The sequence below is a fragment of the Microtus oregoni genome, unplaced genomic scaffold (genome assembly GCF_018167655.1).
Source record: "Microtus oregoni isolate MIOR12 unplaced genomic scaffold, Mior012 000001F_ref0000356, whole genome shotgun sequence".
NCBI lineage: Eukaryota > Metazoa > Chordata > Mammalia > Rodentia > Cricetidae > Microtus > Microtus oregoni.
Window position 1 is genome coordinate 91,566,580 of NW_024543060.1, and position 18,112 is coordinate 91,584,691.

At 48.1% G+C, this 18,112-nt stretch overlaps 1 protein-coding gene across 3 annotated transcripts in view; it reads right to left on the bottom strand.

Moving 5' to 3' along the window:
• Positions 1 to 2,206: 2,206 nt before the first annotated feature.
• Slc41a2 (solute carrier family 41 member 2) overlaps positions 2,207 to 18,112 on the bottom strand; it is a 76,110-nt gene continuing 60,204 nt past the window's right edge. For all 3 annotated transcript variants that reach the window (XM_041665105.1, XM_041665113.1, XM_041665121.1), the window contains exons 9-11: positions 15,173 to 15,304; positions 13,660 to 13,808; positions 2,207 to 5,446 (exon numbers count right to left, since the gene is read on the bottom strand). In XM_041665105.1, the coding sequence (XP_041521039.1) occupies positions 5,261 to 5,446; positions 13,660 to 13,808; positions 15,173 to 15,304 (467 nt within the window). In that variant the 3' untranslated portion in view covers positions 2,207 to 5,260. The remainder of the gene's footprint in view (positions 5,447 to 13,659; positions 13,809 to 15,172; positions 15,305 to 18,112) is intronic.

The following is an 18,112-nucleotide window of genomic DNA, read 5'->3' on the forward strand; positions in this document are numbered from 1 at the left end:
TAAACGCAATTAACTCCAAGAGGAACTGTGTAGCAAACTAAAGGCAGTCCTTAGTTCAAACTGCCTTCTGCAGTTGTCTGTGCTGTGCAGACATGTTCAGCCATGTGACCCATGGGCTCCGTGTGGCGAGGACAGCCAAGGATGCTGTCCCACACGAGTTCCGATGCTTCCTTAAAATTTTAAGTTTTTTTTCCTTTGGTTTTTCTTTTTTTGTGACTTGGTTGCGTGGCTCCTAAGCGTGTACTTTGTAAGTGTGTACTTTGCGAGGCTCCTAAGCGTGTACTTTGCCAGTTTTCTCACTCACTCTTAGGCCCCCTGTGGTGACTTATTAGGCTACTGGCTTTCCCTAGGTCCTGCACCATGGGAGACCATTTTCTGTCTGTCCAAGTTTTTAACCCTCGGTAAATCGACATGGCTCCGTAAACCGGCAGGGCAGTTTGCCTCCAGCTGCTTTTCTTTGCCCTTAACGAGCCGTGATGTAGGTCGCTGTGTGTTTGGAAATATAGTCAGGTGTGTTCGAGGTGGGGGGGGGGGGTCTCTAGGACTTGGAGGCTTCTGGGTAAATATCCTTTGCAAGGCCCCGCCCTCATGATTTTAAGCTGTTTTACAGATTCCTTGAGCTCACACGGAGCGGAGCGCTTTATCCCTGAAGCTGTGACGCCACGGGGAGAACGGAGGTCTTAGGGAGGGAGCCATGAACCCACAGGACTACACCGCTCCGTGGGCAGATTCAGACTGTGGAGGCTACCTCCCCAGAGTCAGCGGGAAGAGCAACGCGGGAGTCGGGCCAGTTCGGAGAGGTGTGTGTGGGCAGGCCGTGGGCGAGTTATCTGGGGCAGCCTGAAAAGCAGTGCGAGGCTTTGATCCGCCGGGAGTCTTGTTTGAGTTAGAGAGAAGTAGTCTTCCTTCCGGAGCTGGGGGGCTGTAGGTGGCAGGTAAGAAAGTAACGCCTTTCCTGGCAAACAGACGCCCTCTTGACAAGGTTTCCGAGAATGCTGATTTTGAGTAGCCGTCCGCTTTACCTGTCGGCCCAGCCCGAACCCAGGACCCTTTCAGGGGCACTGCTGTATCGGGGGCTGGAGAGGGGCCCACTCTGGACCTAAGAAGAGACATTTTGGCACTGGAGTTTTGGCCAATGAGCACAAGTGAGAGTCAGTGTCCGGGGACCAGTCCCCCTCCCTCCACGGGCTGCCTCACTCTTGGGTTGTTGGTCTTTTCTTCCTGACTTAACAAGAGTTCTGCAGAGGTGAGGGAAGTGGGAGTGACCTTGAAAACAGCTGTGGCTGCACTGCCTAGCTGTCTGTCCTTTAAGGATGGCGCTGCCCACCTGCATTGGGAAGTATAGATGGGGAACTCGATGGAGAGGCTTGGAATGTGAAAGTAAAGAAGGAATTAGTGTAGATGACGTAACAATGAGGAGGGGTCTGGGGGGGACACAGGTGAGCACCCCAACACTGAGAAACTGAGAGAAACGGGGGGGGGGGCAGTGGAAGACGAGCTTCAGACAGTACTGTAGGAAGGCCATGTGGGCGTGGGCAGACCCCGGAGGTAGAGTTAGAGATAGCCACCTGCTCTTCCCGTATAATCAGGTCACATTTAGCCCCCTGCTTTGTATTTTGTTGTTGTTGTTTTTTGAGACAAGGTTTCTCTGTGTAGCCCTGGCTGTCCTGGAAATGGCTTTGTAGACCAGGCTGGCCTTGAACTCAGAGATCTGCCTGCCTCTGCCTCCCCCTGCTTGTTATTTTGGTGGGAATTAATCACTAGAGTTAACACAATCCTGTTGGTGACCTGGATGAATGTACTTTCAGTGGACTGGTTGGGCCGTGTCAATGTCCCGAGGGCAAGCGGTGACAACAGCACACTCAGCTTCCTGAACGCGGCTAGACATGTAAACCGGGGCAGGGTGGGCAACTGGGCAGAGTGGGCAACTGGGCAGAGTGGGCATGTGCCTCTGACAGCCGTACGCCAGGGCTCAGGGCCAGGCAGAGACAGGGACAGAGACTGATGGCCCCGGGGCTCTGAGGGATGACAGAGGACAGGTGGGCAGTGGGCTGGAGGTGCGGCTGTCATCGGGGCCCAGTTCCCATGCCCCATAAACACAGGGGAGGGGGCGGCAGACCAGCTGGACCCCTCTGGGGGATTTCCAGACATGTTTCCTGTTCCGCAGCTGACAGGGTAATCCACAAAGAAACCACCACAGCACAAGGACAGGCTTCTCCCATTTTATTCTGACTTGCGTTTACAATAATTCCAGGGTGCCAGAGACCATTATCAGTGGGTAAATTATACCTAGATACAGGGAAGGAAGGGACGCCCCACCACTGAGAGACTTTGAAAGGACTCATTTGGCCACATCATGAACAGTTTATGGTGTGAGGTTGTCTGATGTCTCCACAAAGGAACATCCTGTGTTTCTATTTTATTAGATTCTAAGAAACTCTGGAAATTTCAGGAAAAGGTGTATGGTCAAGACTAAAAAAATATGATTTTTTAAAGCTGTGTGTATAATGTGCCTGGTAAATTAGTGGAAAGGGAGTTTTGGAAAGGTAGGATTTTGTGTGGTATAAAAATACTGTTAGTTTACCTAAGACTGATAATAAATTTTATGGGTAAATAAAACTTGTAAGACTTTCAAAGATCTGCAATTGTTTTCTAAAGCAATGTGTATCCCTTTTCAATTCATTTGCCCATTGCGGTGTCTGACAAAGGCTGAGCATCAGCCGCCCGCTGTCCTGTGGCACCGCAGGTGGAGGAAGAGGGTTGGTGCTTAGAAGAAATGAGGCACCACCAGGTGGCGGCGCACGCCTTTAACCCCAGCACTCAGGAGGCAGAGGCAGGGGGATCTCTGTGAGTCTGAGGCAGCCTGGGATTCAAAGCGAGTACCAGGACAGCCAGGGCTACATAGAGAGGACCCTGTCTTGAAAAACAAAAACAAAACAACGACAAAAAGAAGAGAAATGAGGCACTGTTCTTTAAAGTCTTCATTATAAGATGGAAAAGATTTTATAAGGTAAAGCATTTATTATTTCATTTAGGTCTCAGTGACCTTAGGAGCATGAATAGCTCAGAGTTGGCTGTGCTGACCACCAAGACACATGAGGTGGAGGCGTCCCTTCAAGCAGTCTGAAAGACTAGTAACACTGGACTGGACTTTCTCCAGTCGTCTTCCTCTCGGGTACCTAGGTGGATATTCTTGGTGCATTGGGGGTGGGGCAGAGCTGTGCATAACGAAGTCTACTGGTCTAGAACAATCTGGTCGCTCTGCAGCTGTGCAGCCTTAAAATGTCACTCTGCACCCCCCCATCCCCCTGCCCCACTATAAAATACAGATGGGGACTCCGGACTCCATTTAATCCACAGCATTTGCGTGTGCTTTGGAATGCATGGCACAGCAGCCTAAGACTGCTGGCCAGCGCTAACACTGGGGCTTACTCTGCACTTTTTGTGAGTTAAAGATTCCCAGTAGGCTAAGGCAGGTGGATCTCCAGTCTAAGCCTCACCTGGGATACCGAGCAAGACTGTCTCAAAACAAAAGAACGTACAGCCCAAATGCAAAACCCAAATTCACAAATACTTTATAATAATATGAAAGGTAGTATCAATTTCTTAAAACATAAAATAATCATTGCAACTACATATTCATCAACATAAACTTTAAGCTTATTTTATCAGTGTTCACTGTGACATGACTCTCTAAAGGAGAGGTCCCAAAATTAGTTCAAACTATGCCTTCAAAGTTTGATTATAAGGCAGAAGAATTGAATGAAGTTTAAAAATGAGCAAAAATATATAACTCTAAAGCAGAGCCTCCGTAAAGACTGAGTAAAAATCCTTCCTCCATATACAGCAATCCACCTGCTAGATGCACAACACAAACTCACCATGACGATCAACGCCATGTGAACTTTGTTCCCTCAGCAGCTTAAATTATTAAATAGTCAATGGTCTTAAAGATTGCACTGCAGTTTTCTAAGTGCTAGTGATCTGAAAGGGCTTCCTACTGACTAGCCAGGTGCCAGTCCGGTGCACAGAATACTGGCCGGAGTTTCAGAAAAATGTTTGAGATGGTCTCTGCCGATGAAGCCCGTGATGGGATGCTAATGAGGTCGGCCACAACTTCTCCTTTGGAGGGACAACTGACAGGGTGCCTTACAGAGCCACAGGGCCACCTGCTCTTCCCAATTCTTAGGTCTGTGTTACATCAAATGGTACTTATTGTAGAAAAAGAAATCACGTTGTCTCTCTGTGTCTGTGTTCTCTCTGCTTGCTATCTGTCTGTCTCTTTTCACATACGCACACACACGCTCACACAAGGTCAAACACATGTTTTACACATTCTGGAACACAGGCCTACCTACACGCTCACACACGTTCGCTTATACGCATACACACACATGCACTCGTGGGCACGCATATGTTCACACGCAAGTGCACACGCACACACACTATCTTGTGCCCACAAACACAGCTCAACTCATCTTCTGCTTTGAGGACTGTTTTCTAAATCAGATCAAAGCTTTTTAACCCACGAAAGAGCAAAGGCCCAGTGCTTTAGAATCGGGAGGACGGACGGAACCGAAGCAGGAGAACTGCAAGTCCAAGGCCTGCTGGGGTAACGTGGTGATCCCCTTCTCCCCGACCTCAGGGGTTACCTGCTGAGAACGGAAATTAAACGAACATTGGCACTGGGCAGTTTTAAACAAGAGTAGAAGTCAGTCTGTCGCTAGCTCCGCAGGACGGATGCAATCAGCTTAGGACTCGGTGATTGGCAACCTCAGCTCCCACGGAGGAGGGCACAGTTAACACTCAGGGAAGCTGGGCTGGTGCCTTCAGGTCACGGTATCTTTGTAGCGGGACACAGCTCTAGGACAAAGAAGGCTAAAGCTCCCTGGCCTCTAACCTTGCACTGTAACTTAAGAGTCAAGTACGTGTCTGCTAGGTCTGTGGTTTCAACACGATTCATTGTAAACATCCTATATTCTTTCCTAAGTAATTTTAGAGTGTGAGCTTGTATCTATGTCTGTGTCAAATTATTTATTCTACAAAAAGCAGCACAAATACCGTTCACTGTGGTTCCAGCACAAATTCCTTAAAAAGTACATTAAGGCCATGTATGGAGTCAGGGTGAACCGCAGACGACCCTGGCGTAAGTCACACGACTGATGAAGAGCTTTGGGGACGGGAGGGGCAGCAGTGGCTGCCTTGTGTTCTCCTCCTGGGTCAGCTTGTGTTCTCCTCCTGCATCAGCTTCGAGGACCCGTTAGTCCCCCACGTCGCCATCGCGGTCTCCAATAAGCCAGAGAAAATGGAAACTTAAGGCCAGCAGAGCTGTCCCGAGCAGGTCACCCAGCGCCGTCAGGTAGGGGATGGAGAAACTGTCTGGGTCCTTCCCTTTCCTCCAGAAGCGATGGACCATCCAGTCTGCGATCCACAGCAGGGTGAACACCTGTAAGAGAGAACCAGGCATGACCACTGTCAGCTGCATCTCCCTGCCCTGAACACGGCCAAGGGTCTGAGCTGCTTGTTTCTGGGAGGAGCAGCATATGTCCGGGTCAAGAAGCACGCTTGAGAAGAGGCAGCTAGTTAACAGGACTGTAATCCTTTCCTAACAAGAGAAGCCTAGACTCCAGATGCTGGAGCAGCCCACTTGTCACAGGCAACGTCTCGCCTCCATCCAGCTGTGGTCCGTGGTGTTTTCTTCTCTGCCTTGGGTTTCAAATGGCCAAGGACGGCCATTCTAGCTCTGGCCCCTTTACCAGGACGGAGCGTGGCTTGTCCAAATCTGAGAGACAGGTGCCAAAGGTAAGATCCCCAGGGGTAAGTGCCAGAGATGGCACCTCCGGGCCCTGGCACCCCTGCGTGAGGCTTACTTTCCTTACTGCTCCACTGGCCAAGGTTGCCTGGCAACCACATAAAGCTAATTCAGACACTGTTTTGAGTGTGTAGGGAGCAGAGAATATTAGAGTCTTGAACTTAATGTACTGTAAGATTTGGAATTTGGTTTGTAATTTCAGCCCTTGAGAGACAAAGAAGGATTGCTGTGAGTTCACAGGTCACAGAGTGAGTTCAAGGCCTGATTTATGGTACATAACGAAACTCTCTGAAAACCATTGGATTTGAATCTCAATTTATTCTTCTGGCCGATTCCTTATTAATCTGAGTCTCTATTGATTTGAGAAAACAAAACAAGCCTCAAAGCAGAAAGGTACAAGGATCCCAGGCCAGTTGCCAGAGCCAGCGGTTTGCAGTCCTGCCTCAGAGTGCTACAAGCTTTAGACCCAGTAGCAGGATCTGGTTGGTCTTGAAACAACGCCTCAGCTCCAAAAAGGCACTCACCTTGCACCTCCTCCAAACCCAGAAAATACACTGCAGCACAGAACGAGATGCTATAGAGAGCTACAGCTCTGCCTGACTCCTCAAGTCTTCCATGAACGATAGCGCTGTCAGTTCAGAATCCGTGGCTTTTATTGTAAAGGTAATTTGGAACACACGTGTGAGCACCCCCACACACTGGCTCCTAACACCAGTGACCGCTGTGACATTTCACCTCCAAGCCTCTCTAAAATGCGTGGTCTTGCCTTTGCTGTGTGTCCCAGCTGTGAACCACAGAGGAAGGAGCCTGCTGTCCCACGTGGTCACGCACAGCAGTCTTTGCGCCCCCTCTTTGCTCTCTCCCCCACATTCTCCTTCCATTTCCTCTGCACCACAGGCCACAGAATCAAACCAGCTTCTAGCATGGTGTCTTTTTAAAAGCGTTCTCACAATGTTCAAACAGGTTTCCGTTTTTAAAATTCTTTTCTTAAGGTTATCAAGACATATTAGTGTTTTCTTGGACCTCTGGGTGTAAATTATGAGGATCATGGTATCAGAGTCTTCTTATTGCAACGTGTTTTGCCTCAAAGTTAAATTACTGATCAAGACACAGACGCTTTCCACACCAGACGCCAAAGCAAGGGTGCACTGTGTCCTAACATCATCGGCTCTCTATGAAATATGCATAACTTCTCTGGGTAAATATGCCTCCTCAGAAGGCAACTTTGTAGCCCTGGTTAATTATGCAAGTTATAAACGTACTGTCTGGAATTTAAAGAAATACGCAAGCACAAGAATATCTATTTGCTTTGGGTGCTATTGACTTTCTAGGCGGGCTGCTCCTCTGGGCCAGACCAACACTCGCATGCATTAGCGTCTCTTAAGTGCTGTGCCTGCCAACAGCAGCCTTGTGTGTTGTGTGAGGAAGGATGACTGCATTGGCGGAGGGACGTTTAGGAACATGACACAAATAAACCTCAGGAATAGAAATGAGCACAGTCCTTCCTAACTGGGCTCTGCAAAGGTTGAATCCATGTCCGTATAAGACAGCCTCCTCTAGTCCGGTCTCCAGGATGGAAAACGCTGCTGAGATCTAGTATTTAAATGTCTGGGGTAATTCAAGGTTATCGGTCAGCGGGAATTCGGTCTACTTCTGATCTTCAGATAAAACGTCATTCTGATCTGGCTGTTTTTGTGGGGTTTGGGGGTGAGCAGTGCTGACATTCGGCATCCTTTGCTCCTAAGGACGACAGTGAGAACTGTTATCAGAGACTTCTCTAGAGGGGAAACCTGAATGGAGAAAAGGTTGAAGGGGCTTGTCTGGTCAGACACCGATTGAGAATGAGGTCCAGCTGAGGCCGTGAGACTCCAAAGGCTACACTGTTCTCCCATCCCACCCCGGCTCTGCCGAACAGAGCCTGGGGGTGACTGGGAAAAGAGAAGTTTCTCTCTGTGGATTAGTACACGACACAACCGGACCCAAGCCTCAGAGAGATGTCCCCTCCCAAACAAGGGACGGGAGCTTAACATTTTAGCCACACTGCAAACACCTCAACCATGAAGACCAACTGCAGATGCTCAGCAAATTTTGGAAGGCGGTGTCTTTTTAAAGGCATCACTGAGCAGGCAAAAATCCTCAGAGGCCTCAGAGGGAGAGGGCCACAGGCATGCTGAGGTGCCTGGCCTTAAGCAGCCTTGAGCAGGATGCTTCACTGGGCACAAACCACACCCAGGCATCGGTGCTCTCGGCCTCTCCAGCAGCCTGAGGAGCCTTCTAGGTTTTTGTTTTTGTTTTCTGTGGAGGGAAGGGTCTTTTCAGCGCACACTTCCATATCAGTGTTCATGGCTGACTGAAGTCAGGACAGGAACTCAAAGGGCAGGAACTGGGGGCAGGAGCTGATGCAGAGGCCATGGGGGGGAGGCTCTCACTGGCTTGCTCCCCATGGCTTAAGTGCTCGGTCTTCTCTTTATTTAATTTTTTGAGCAGCACGGGGCATAGGGAACAGAAGGTAAAGGTAAAGTCTTTCCCAGGTGGGTCATCTAACAGAAGATTCGAAGACTAAAACTCACTCCCTCCATAAGAAGTAAACCTGTCCTCAAAGACGGACATTTGTCTGACTACATGGAGAGGAAAAAAAAAATCATCCCTAAGAAAAAAATCCATAACCACAAAACGGTCGTTCAAGGAACTGAATGAGCCACGTGCCCTGAACATCTGGGCTGGATATTTTAACAGGGCCTCAGATTGGCAGTGCCCTAAGGCTACTGGAAAAAAACAAATCTTTTCTGAAGGTCTGGAGAGATGACCTCAGCGTTTGTTAAAGCACTTGCCACGCAGGTGTGAGGACCTGAGTTCAGATCCCCAGAACCCTCGCAAAGCCAGCTACAAACCCTTTGCTCCTACAGACAGCCAGGAGACAGGGACAGGGCGGTCCCTGGAGCGCTACTTCGGCATATGCTGTGGCAAACACGAGAGGACCTTCTGACCCCCATGTGCAACACGGCACACGTGCATCTGTGTTCACACACATACAGCCATGGGCCTTCCATACTGAGTTCGCTCTCGAAGGAAGGAGAGGACTCTTGTAAGTAAGTACTCCTTTGTTCTACACACACATACACAGACACACACACATGCAAATAAGTATAATTTATAAAATTTTAAAAGGCATATGTAGAAAGATCGAAGCTGGGCTGGATCGTGACTTCTGGTATCTGCAGGCGACCCTGACCCTGCTATGCTACAGTCCTTAGCTTCTAAGAAGAGGCAAGCCTACTGCGCTGACCCAGGCTAACACTCCCCAGCGGCTTGACGGACGTGCCCCATTGGGTAATGGCAGGCAGTGCCGAGACACGAAGCCATCCAGCCTCAGGAACAGCTCAACACTTTGAAGATGTCAACAACAACACAAATGGCCCCTTACTTTTGCAAACATAGTTAATAAGACAGCCCTGGGCCCCCGAGGTCATGATTTCATTTCCTTACCTCAAATAATTACAGCAAATAAATAATAATTAAAGATAGTAAAGGGGGGCTGGAGTGATGGCTCAGCAGTTAAGAATACTGGCTGCTCTTCCAGAGGACCCAGGTTCAATTCCCTGCACCCACACGGCAGCTCACAACTGTGTGTAAATCCACTTCTAGGGGACCTGGCACCCTCACCCAGACATGGAGGCAAAACATCAAAGCACATAAAATAAAAATCTTTTTTAAATAAAATGTTTAGTAAATTATCTCAGAAAAATGACTTCTGCTCACAGGCTAGCACAGCGCACAGACGCGGACACAAGCAGCCATGATCCCTGAGAGCAGGGGAGAGCCATACCCAGGAGCTGCTCTAGAAACCGCAGGTCAGGCCAGATTTCTGTGCTTCCCTCAGGGCTGAGGAGAGCAGTCAACGCTACGATGACCAGCTCTTGAGCAATACACGCGCACAACAGCGAAAGCACTGGGAATAAATGCCGCGTCTACTAACGGGGAAACCTGAGTCCCCAGGCCAACAGCCTGAGAACGCCACACACAAGCAGTTAGTGTCAGGCCACAAGCCCTTCAACTGTGCGTGAATTCATTGCTCTCGGGACTTAAGAGACACCCCTTCATCGATTCAAATGAAGATTTACTGAATAAATAAAAAATAAGAACTTGATAGTGGCGTGGTAAAATCGGAGGATGAGAAAGCATTGTGGTGACTGCTTGAGACCATGACCCAGCCGCCCTTCCTGGGCTTCCCCTCAGCCCACCACCTCGGATTGCGTGTATACACGCCTTTCCTCTCCTGGCACGGTTCTGTCCTCTCTCACTCTGTGTATGAACTCAGCAATCTAGGATCCCACATTGTGCTGCTCTCTTGTAGAGAATATCTGAGCACACTTACTAAATACGGTGCTAATGTTTATTATCAAACAATTTTAAAGATAATAAAATATACTTTAAACACATCCGGCAGACAGAAGCTTTAATTTTTATTTCTATAAACACTGATGGATCTGCACTTTGAAAGCCACTGCTTCCCAGCACAGACCGGATCTCCCAGAACACGGGCAGTCCTGGGAAAGCAGGGTAGCACACAGCAGACTCTCCAGAGGCCAGAGGCTTCTTCTGCCTTCACTCCCCATCCACCTTCCCCAGCCCCACCCCTCCAGTTCCCTGAAGGCCAAACTCAAACTCCACCCCAGGCCTTATTTTAATCTGCTCCTGAAGGAGGCACCAAGTCTGTGAAGTTAAACCAGAAGCCAGAGGGGGAGAGGTTGGGCAGCAGGAAACACTAAGGCTGGGATTATGGGGAGAGACCCAAGTTAAAAAAAGAATTATTAATGCCAAGGAAATACAGCCAGAGCAAAGCCATCTGCCTTACAATAAAAACATTAAAATAGTCTTAGTTGTATACTGAAAATTCATATTCTTAAAATATATAGGAAATATGCCGGGCGGTGGTGGCACACGCCTTTAATCCCAGCACTCGGGAGGCAGAGGCAGGCGGATTTCTGTGAGTTCGAGGCCAGCCTGGTCTACAAGAGCTAGTTCCAGGACAGGAATCAAAAGCTACGGAGAAACCCTGTCTCGAAAAATCAATATATATATATATATATATATATATATATATATATATATATAAAATATGATTATAATGGCCCTAAAGCCCTGACTTATAAACTTGAAGTTTAGGCATGTTACTTTAAAACATACAAATAATGACAGAAAAAGTAGCTAAAATATTTCAAAGTGATGGTCTGAGAAATAGATCTAAGGAAGTAGAACCTTTCGATGCTATTTAATTTTTAATATGTGTATATTTATTATAGCAGCATACCTTTAAATGTTGTTCATTGGCATATATTAATTATACATACTAATGGGTTACATTATATTTTCATACACAGACATAATGTGTTTTCATAGTCACAGACATCCCATCCACTTCCTCTCTCGCCCTGTCCTACTTCTAAATCTCCTTCCATTTTCAGTCAGCACCCCTTCTGTGTATGTGTGAGTGTGTGTGAGTGTGAATGTGTGCATATGCAAGTGTGTATATGTGTGCATTCATGATAGCGTGAGTGCAGTGTGTATCTGTGTGCATGATAGCGTGAGTGCAGGTGTGTATATGAGTGCGTGCATGATAGCATGAGTGCAGGTGTGTATCTGTGTGCATGATAGCGTGAGTGCAGGTGTGTATATGTGTGCATGATAGCATGAGTGCAGGTGTGTATCTGCATGATAGCATGAGTGCAGGTGTGTATCTGTGTGCGTGCATGATAGCGTGAGTGCAGGTGTGTATATGAGTGCGTGCATGATAGCATGAGTGCAGGTGTGTATCTGTGTGCATGATAGCGTGAGTGCAGGTGTGTATATGTGTGCATGATAGCATGAGTGCAGGTGTGTATCTGTGTGCATGATAGCGTGAGTGCAGGTGTGTATCTGTGTGTGTGCATGATTGCGTGAGTGCAGGTATGTATCTGTGTGCATGATAGCATGAGTGCAAGTGTGTATCTGTGTGCATGATAGCATGAGTGCAGGTGTGTATCTGTGTGCATGATAGCGTGAGTGCAGGTGTGTATCTGTGTGTGTGCATGATTGCGTGAGTGCAGGTATGTATCTGTGTGCATGATAGCATGAGTGCAAGTGTGTATCTGTGTGCATGCATGATAGTGTTAGTGCAGGTGTGTATCTGTGTGCATGATAGCGTAAGTGCAGGTGTGTATATGAGTGCATGCATGATAGCGTGAGTGCAGGTGTGTATCTGTGTGCGTGCATGATAGCGTGAGTGCAGGTGTGTATATGAGTGCATGATAGCATGAGTGCAGGTGTGTATCTGCATGATAGCGTGAGTGCAGGTGTGTATATGAGTGCATGATAGCATGAGTGCAGGTGTGTATCTGCATGATAGCGTGAGTGCAGGTGTGTATCTGCATGATAGCGTGAGTGCAGGTGTGTATGTGTGTGCATGATAGCATGAGTGCAGGTGTGTATCTGTGTGCGTGCATGATAGCATGAGTGCAGGTGTGTATCTGTGTGCATGATAGCGTGAGTGCAGGTGTGTATCTGTATGCGTGCATGATTGCGTGAGTGCAGGTGTGTATCTGTGTGCGTGCATGATAGTGTGAGTGCAGGTGTGTATCTGTGTGCATGATAGCATGAGTGCAGGTGTGTATCTGTGTGCATGATAGCATGAGTGCAGGTGTGTATCTGTGTGCATGATAGCATGAGTGCAGGTGTGTATCTGTGTGCATGATAGCATGAGTGCAGGTGTGTATCTGTGTGCATGATTGCGTGAGTGCAGGTGTGTATCTGTGTGCATGATAGCATGAGTGCAGGTGTGTATCTGCATGATAGCATGAGTGCAGGTGTGTATCTGTGTGCATGATAGCGTGAGTGCAGGTGTGTATGTGTGTGCATGATAGCATGAGTGCAGGTGTATATATGTGTGCATAATAGCATGAGTGCAGGTGTGTATCTGCATGATAGCGTGAGTGCAGGTGTGTATATGTGTGCATGATAGCATGAGTGCAGGTGTGTATATGAGTGCATGATAGCGTGAGTGCAGGTGTGAGTGTGAATGTGCGCATGTGCAAGAGTGCGCAAGCATGTGTTTGCACGAGAGCGTGTGTGTATTTGTGTGTGTGCGTGTGTGTCAATGTTTCTGCGAGAACTAACGTGCTTCATCAGAGTTGTTTACAAAAGCATGAGTAAGGGGTTTGTTTACATAAAAGAAAATTTCTAAAATTAAGTCTTCTACACAACACAGAAAGAGGAGTAGAAATCTAAAAAGGAAATAGGTAACAAAACAGAATTTTTAAGTTTGAAGGAAGCTGGGTAACCATGAAGACCATGAAGTGTCAGACATAGTGAAAACTATGTGACCCCGTATGCACAGACATAATGTAGTGAACATTACATGACCCTGTACACAAAGACTTAGTGAACACCACCGTGACCCCGTATGCACAAACATGCTGAACACCACCATGACCCCGTATGCACAGGCAGAGCTCAGTGGATCACTGTTTGAGGCCATTCTAACTATGCCGTGTGCTGTAGAAGTTCTGAGATTCTAACTACACTGTGTGCTGTAGAAAGTTCTGAGATTCTAACTACGCCGTGTGCTGTAGAAGTTCTGAGATTCTAACTACACTGTGTGCTGTAGAAAGTTCTGAGATTCTAACTACACCATGCACTGTAGAAGTTCTGAGATTCTAACTACACCATGCACTGTAGAAGTTCTGAGATTCTAACTACACTGTGTGCTGTAGAAGTTCTGAGATTCTAACTACGCCATGCACTGTAGAAGTCCATCACGACAGGTTCCCAGCCATCCGAGCCTAAGATTTGAGGAGGTTTGTCCCTCTTACCTGTAGCACAGCAGCAAGGAGATACACGACAACGAAGACAACAGTCAGAGAGGTGTGGCCGCTCTTCATCAGGTGAATCGTGTACAGGAAAATCAAGTGGCCAGGAACCACCAGGAGCAGAAGAACTTGGGCAGACTTATTGTTCACACCTACATGAGAATGGCAGACAGCATTAAAGATTGCACTGAAGGTCACTGCTGGGATGCGGCTCAGCAGGTTGCTGGTCTAGCACTCACAAGGTTCAAGCCCCAGTGCTGGTGGAAAAATAAAGTGATTCTAGAAACTGTGCCTGGTAATCCAAGTCAGAGGACAAGCCTGGGTGTCTGTGACCCAAATACCTACGGAAGCTGAGGCACCCGCACCTTGAGTTCAAGCCCCCCACACCCCGGCCCCAGCCAGACTGTGAGACCCTATTTCAGAAAGCCAAAACAACAAATTGAAAGTTACGTTCTCATTACTATGGCTCACAGTATTACAGCAATTCAACTGCTAAGAATAAATCTCATTTACAATTCACATAATTCTTGGGAATTCCACTATTAGATGCAATTATAAAATCAAATAAAAAAGCAGCTGTTTAAAAACTTATTTTGAGCCAGGCATGGTGGCGCATACCTTTAATCTCAGTACTTGGCGAGGTAGAGGCAGGCAGACCTCTGAGTTTGGGGCCAGCCTGGACTACAGAGTGAGTTCCAGGACAACCAGGGCTACACAGAGAAACAAAACAAACCTTGCTTGTGTCTACCATGGAAACAGAAGGAGAACGGGACGCTAACGGCAGGCCGTCTTTAACTGTCCCATCACTGATAACGCAAGGCCGAGCCCGAGATGCTCAGTGGTTAGGGGCACAGCTGCTCTTCCAGAGGACCCGTGTCGGGGCTCTCTCTAGGACCCGTTGTCCTCTGCGGCCTCTGAGAGCACCGGGCAACCGGGCACACCAGTGGGGCACCCACACACGTGAGAGAATGACCGCAGCTTTCTGGCAGTCACATCTGTTCATATAAACTGTGTATTGTTCCCCGTCATTGGGTTGCCTCCTAATGTCCTGTTTCAGAGCAAATACCCACATTTTAAAGGGTCTCTCCTTTCCTCCTTCCCCCCTTCTTTTCTTCCTTTTTGTTTTTTGTTTTGTTTTGTTTTTATGAGACGGGGTTTCTCTGTCTATCTCTGGCTGTCCTGGAACTTGCTCTGTAGACCAGGCTGGCCTCAAATCAGGGATCAGCCTGTCTCTGCCTCCCGAGTGCTGGAGAGACGGCTCAGCTGTTAAAGGTTGGGCCCAACCAAAAATAGAAGAGTACGGTTCCTCTTTCTTAACCAACAGAGACAGGAATAAAGCGTGCAAAGGCCCCAGCTACACGCACGCACGCACAGGCTTGGGGAGGCAGAAGGCCTCTGTCTCCTGAGATTAGCTCAGCACAACATTCACAGAGCCATCAACTCAGCAAATGCTGCCCCCAGATCTCAGCCGGAAGCAGTTCCTGACAAAAGCCCACAAAACCCACCCGACACTTACCTGAGCCAAAGAACGTCCTAAATGGGTAGGAACACCCTGTGGGCTCTTCGGGCAGCTCTCCGGGGATGCTGTGTAAATGGAGGTAGGTAGAAATCCTGCTGGCCTGAATGGCCACCAAATTGCCACCGATACCTGAGACATTGAGAAAAACAACCAGGTGACCTTCCTCCTCATCAGTCCCACCATAGCAAGCCTTCTCCAGTCATGTTCTTGCCGATGAAACAAAACTTTTCCTGAGGTGTTGGTTTCTTTTCAGATAGATAAACCAAAAATCATAATAAAAAAAATCACCCTCATTATTTTCAAATCTGATTAGCTGTCGGAGGTGGAAGAACAGCGGAATGGGTAATTTATAAAAATCATTCTTGCAATCACTTCACAGAACTAGGTAACAAAATATTCATGTTTGTCACCTTAATGAGAGAAGAAATAAGCTGGATTTATTCAAATTGGCAGGCTTGCTACTTTCTCAGCTCACTAAAGAAAACAAATGAGGAGCTGAATAAGATAACTTGGGGAAGCCCCACATTCAACCTAGAAGCGGCCTCCCCGCGACTCAGAGGCGGTAGAGTTGAGGTGAGATGGGACCCTCAAATCCTTTTTCACTCACAGTCAGTGAGGAAGAGAAAACACCCTGCACGTGGGCCAGCACAGCCATAGAAGCTGATGTCCTAGACACAGGGGCTCCAGGTTCGCGAGCTAGTGACCCTCAAAGGTTTTCAAAAGGTGTTACATAGGCACAGCGAAGGAGGAGATGAGGGAAGAGAACCCTAGCCTACACCAGCAGGAGGGGGACCAGCAGCGTGCTGAGGAGATGAGGGAAGAGAACCCTAGCCTACACCAGCAGGAGGGGGACCAGCAGCGTGCTGAGGAGATGAGGGAAGAGAACCCTAGCCTACACCAGCAGGAGGGGGACCAGCAGCGTGCTGCCACAAGAGAAGGGCAAGGCCCACTTCACGCCATCCACACTCAGCCACACCAAGAGCCCGCTGATGAAGAAAAGCGACACAAGAATACTGAGGACGCACAGTGCAAGCACTGCCCTAACCTCAAACATAGATCTTCTCATGTCTGGGCATAAATAATATTTACCTGTTTCCAGTGGTCTTTTATATACAGTGTCAAGCATTTAATAAAATTTTACAAGTTAGGAATAAAAGGCAACAAAGAAAACAGCACTTCGTGGGAGTTAGGACGTCAGCAACACCAGACCCAGAGATGCTACGGGTGTTGAGATAATAATTATCATTTGCCGTGGGAGGAGGCAGGGTCTCTGGCAGTTCAGACTGGCTTTGAGCCTGCCATGGCCTTGAACTCCTGCTACACCGCCCAAATGCTGGGCCGCTGAGCACAGGCCGCCACGCCCAGATCCAGGGACTGAAACCTTCTGACAGTGATTCTAAAACAGCTGTGGTTGGCGCATTAACGAATCCATGGGGGAACGTGTATATCACACAACAAAAGATGAACACAGATGAATTAAAATATGAAAAATATATACCGGACACACATAATACTAAAGAAAACTGAAGAGGCAGGCTCAGTGTCCAAGGGAAGCACTGCAGCTGGAATATTCCTAAAAACACTGTGATGCTCAGCACCACCTGACCCACCTTCCAAAGCACCGGTGAGCTGGCTGCCCATGAACACAGAACACAGGCTACAGAGCACGTCTGAGTTTGGAAGGACTGAAACATGTGCATGCTGGAGCCGAGTGCTGCAGTCTGGAGACTGGGGTGCAGGGCTACTGGAGCCGAAATCAGCCTGGGAAGCACACGCCGGACCCATTTCAACCAATAATAAGACGGGAAAGGTTGCTGACACCAGGGGGTTACCACGTGACGCTGTGATACATGCTGTAACGTTTAACTGTATTTATCTTAAATGTTTATCATATTGACACCAAATACAAAATCAGAAACATTAGAAATGACTTATCCTAGCTTTGTGAAATACATGTTGTGTGCAGCCATCTCTGTACAACAGCGCACAGGGCTTCCTCCCACTCTAGCGGGACTTGGCGCCTTCCCCACCCGCTACTGCCGCTCTCCCCGGCTTCTGGGGACCACGATTCTACTCCGGTCAGATTCTAGGATGTTAACTGTCTCGGATTCTTCTGACTGGCATTCCACAAGCCCTGTCTTTCTGTAGTTTGCTTGTTTCCTTCAACACAATAATCTCATTTCATTTACTTCGTCACAAGTGACCCCACTCTGTTCTCCTCGGACCCTCAACAGTGCCCCATTGTTTATTTCTAATGCATTTTCTTTATCCGTTCACCCACTGACACGCTTAGACTGCTTCCGTTCCTCAGCTGTTGTGAGGAGTGTTTCAATAAACAGGGAAGTGCGAACGTCTCCGACGTATTGATTTCACTCCCTTTGGAAATGTCCCCAGAAGCGGGACTGTTGTAGCGTTTGGTCACGTTACCGCTTTGAGAACCCTTCACACTGTTTTCCGGAGTGTGAACTACTTCACGCTCACACCGACAGAATACAAGGCTCTTCCCACAGCTTCACTGCTATTTTCTTTCGTCTCTCCGACAACAGCCACTCTTTCTGGATGGACATCCTGGGCCACTGTGGCTTTATGTATCTCTGACTGGTGCTGCTGGCCACGTGAACCTCTCTGAAGAAATGTCTACCTAGTTCCCGGGCTGGAACTGGGATGATAACATGAATTCATCGGGACTCCACCGGAACAGTCTTACACTGGTATATGATGGGATCACACTCCGCTGAACTCGTTACATTTCTTCTCCTTACACAGCAAGTGAACAACTACACAGGCTAAGGCTGCCGTTCACACTGGTCCTGTCACCACAGGAGGTCAGTCCTTGGCCGGAATGTCATTCTGCAGTATGTGAGTATTAGAGAGGGAGACTTCTGGGTACAAGGAGTAAAAAACATTCCCAGATGTTGGGAGTAGTGAGACCCCAGA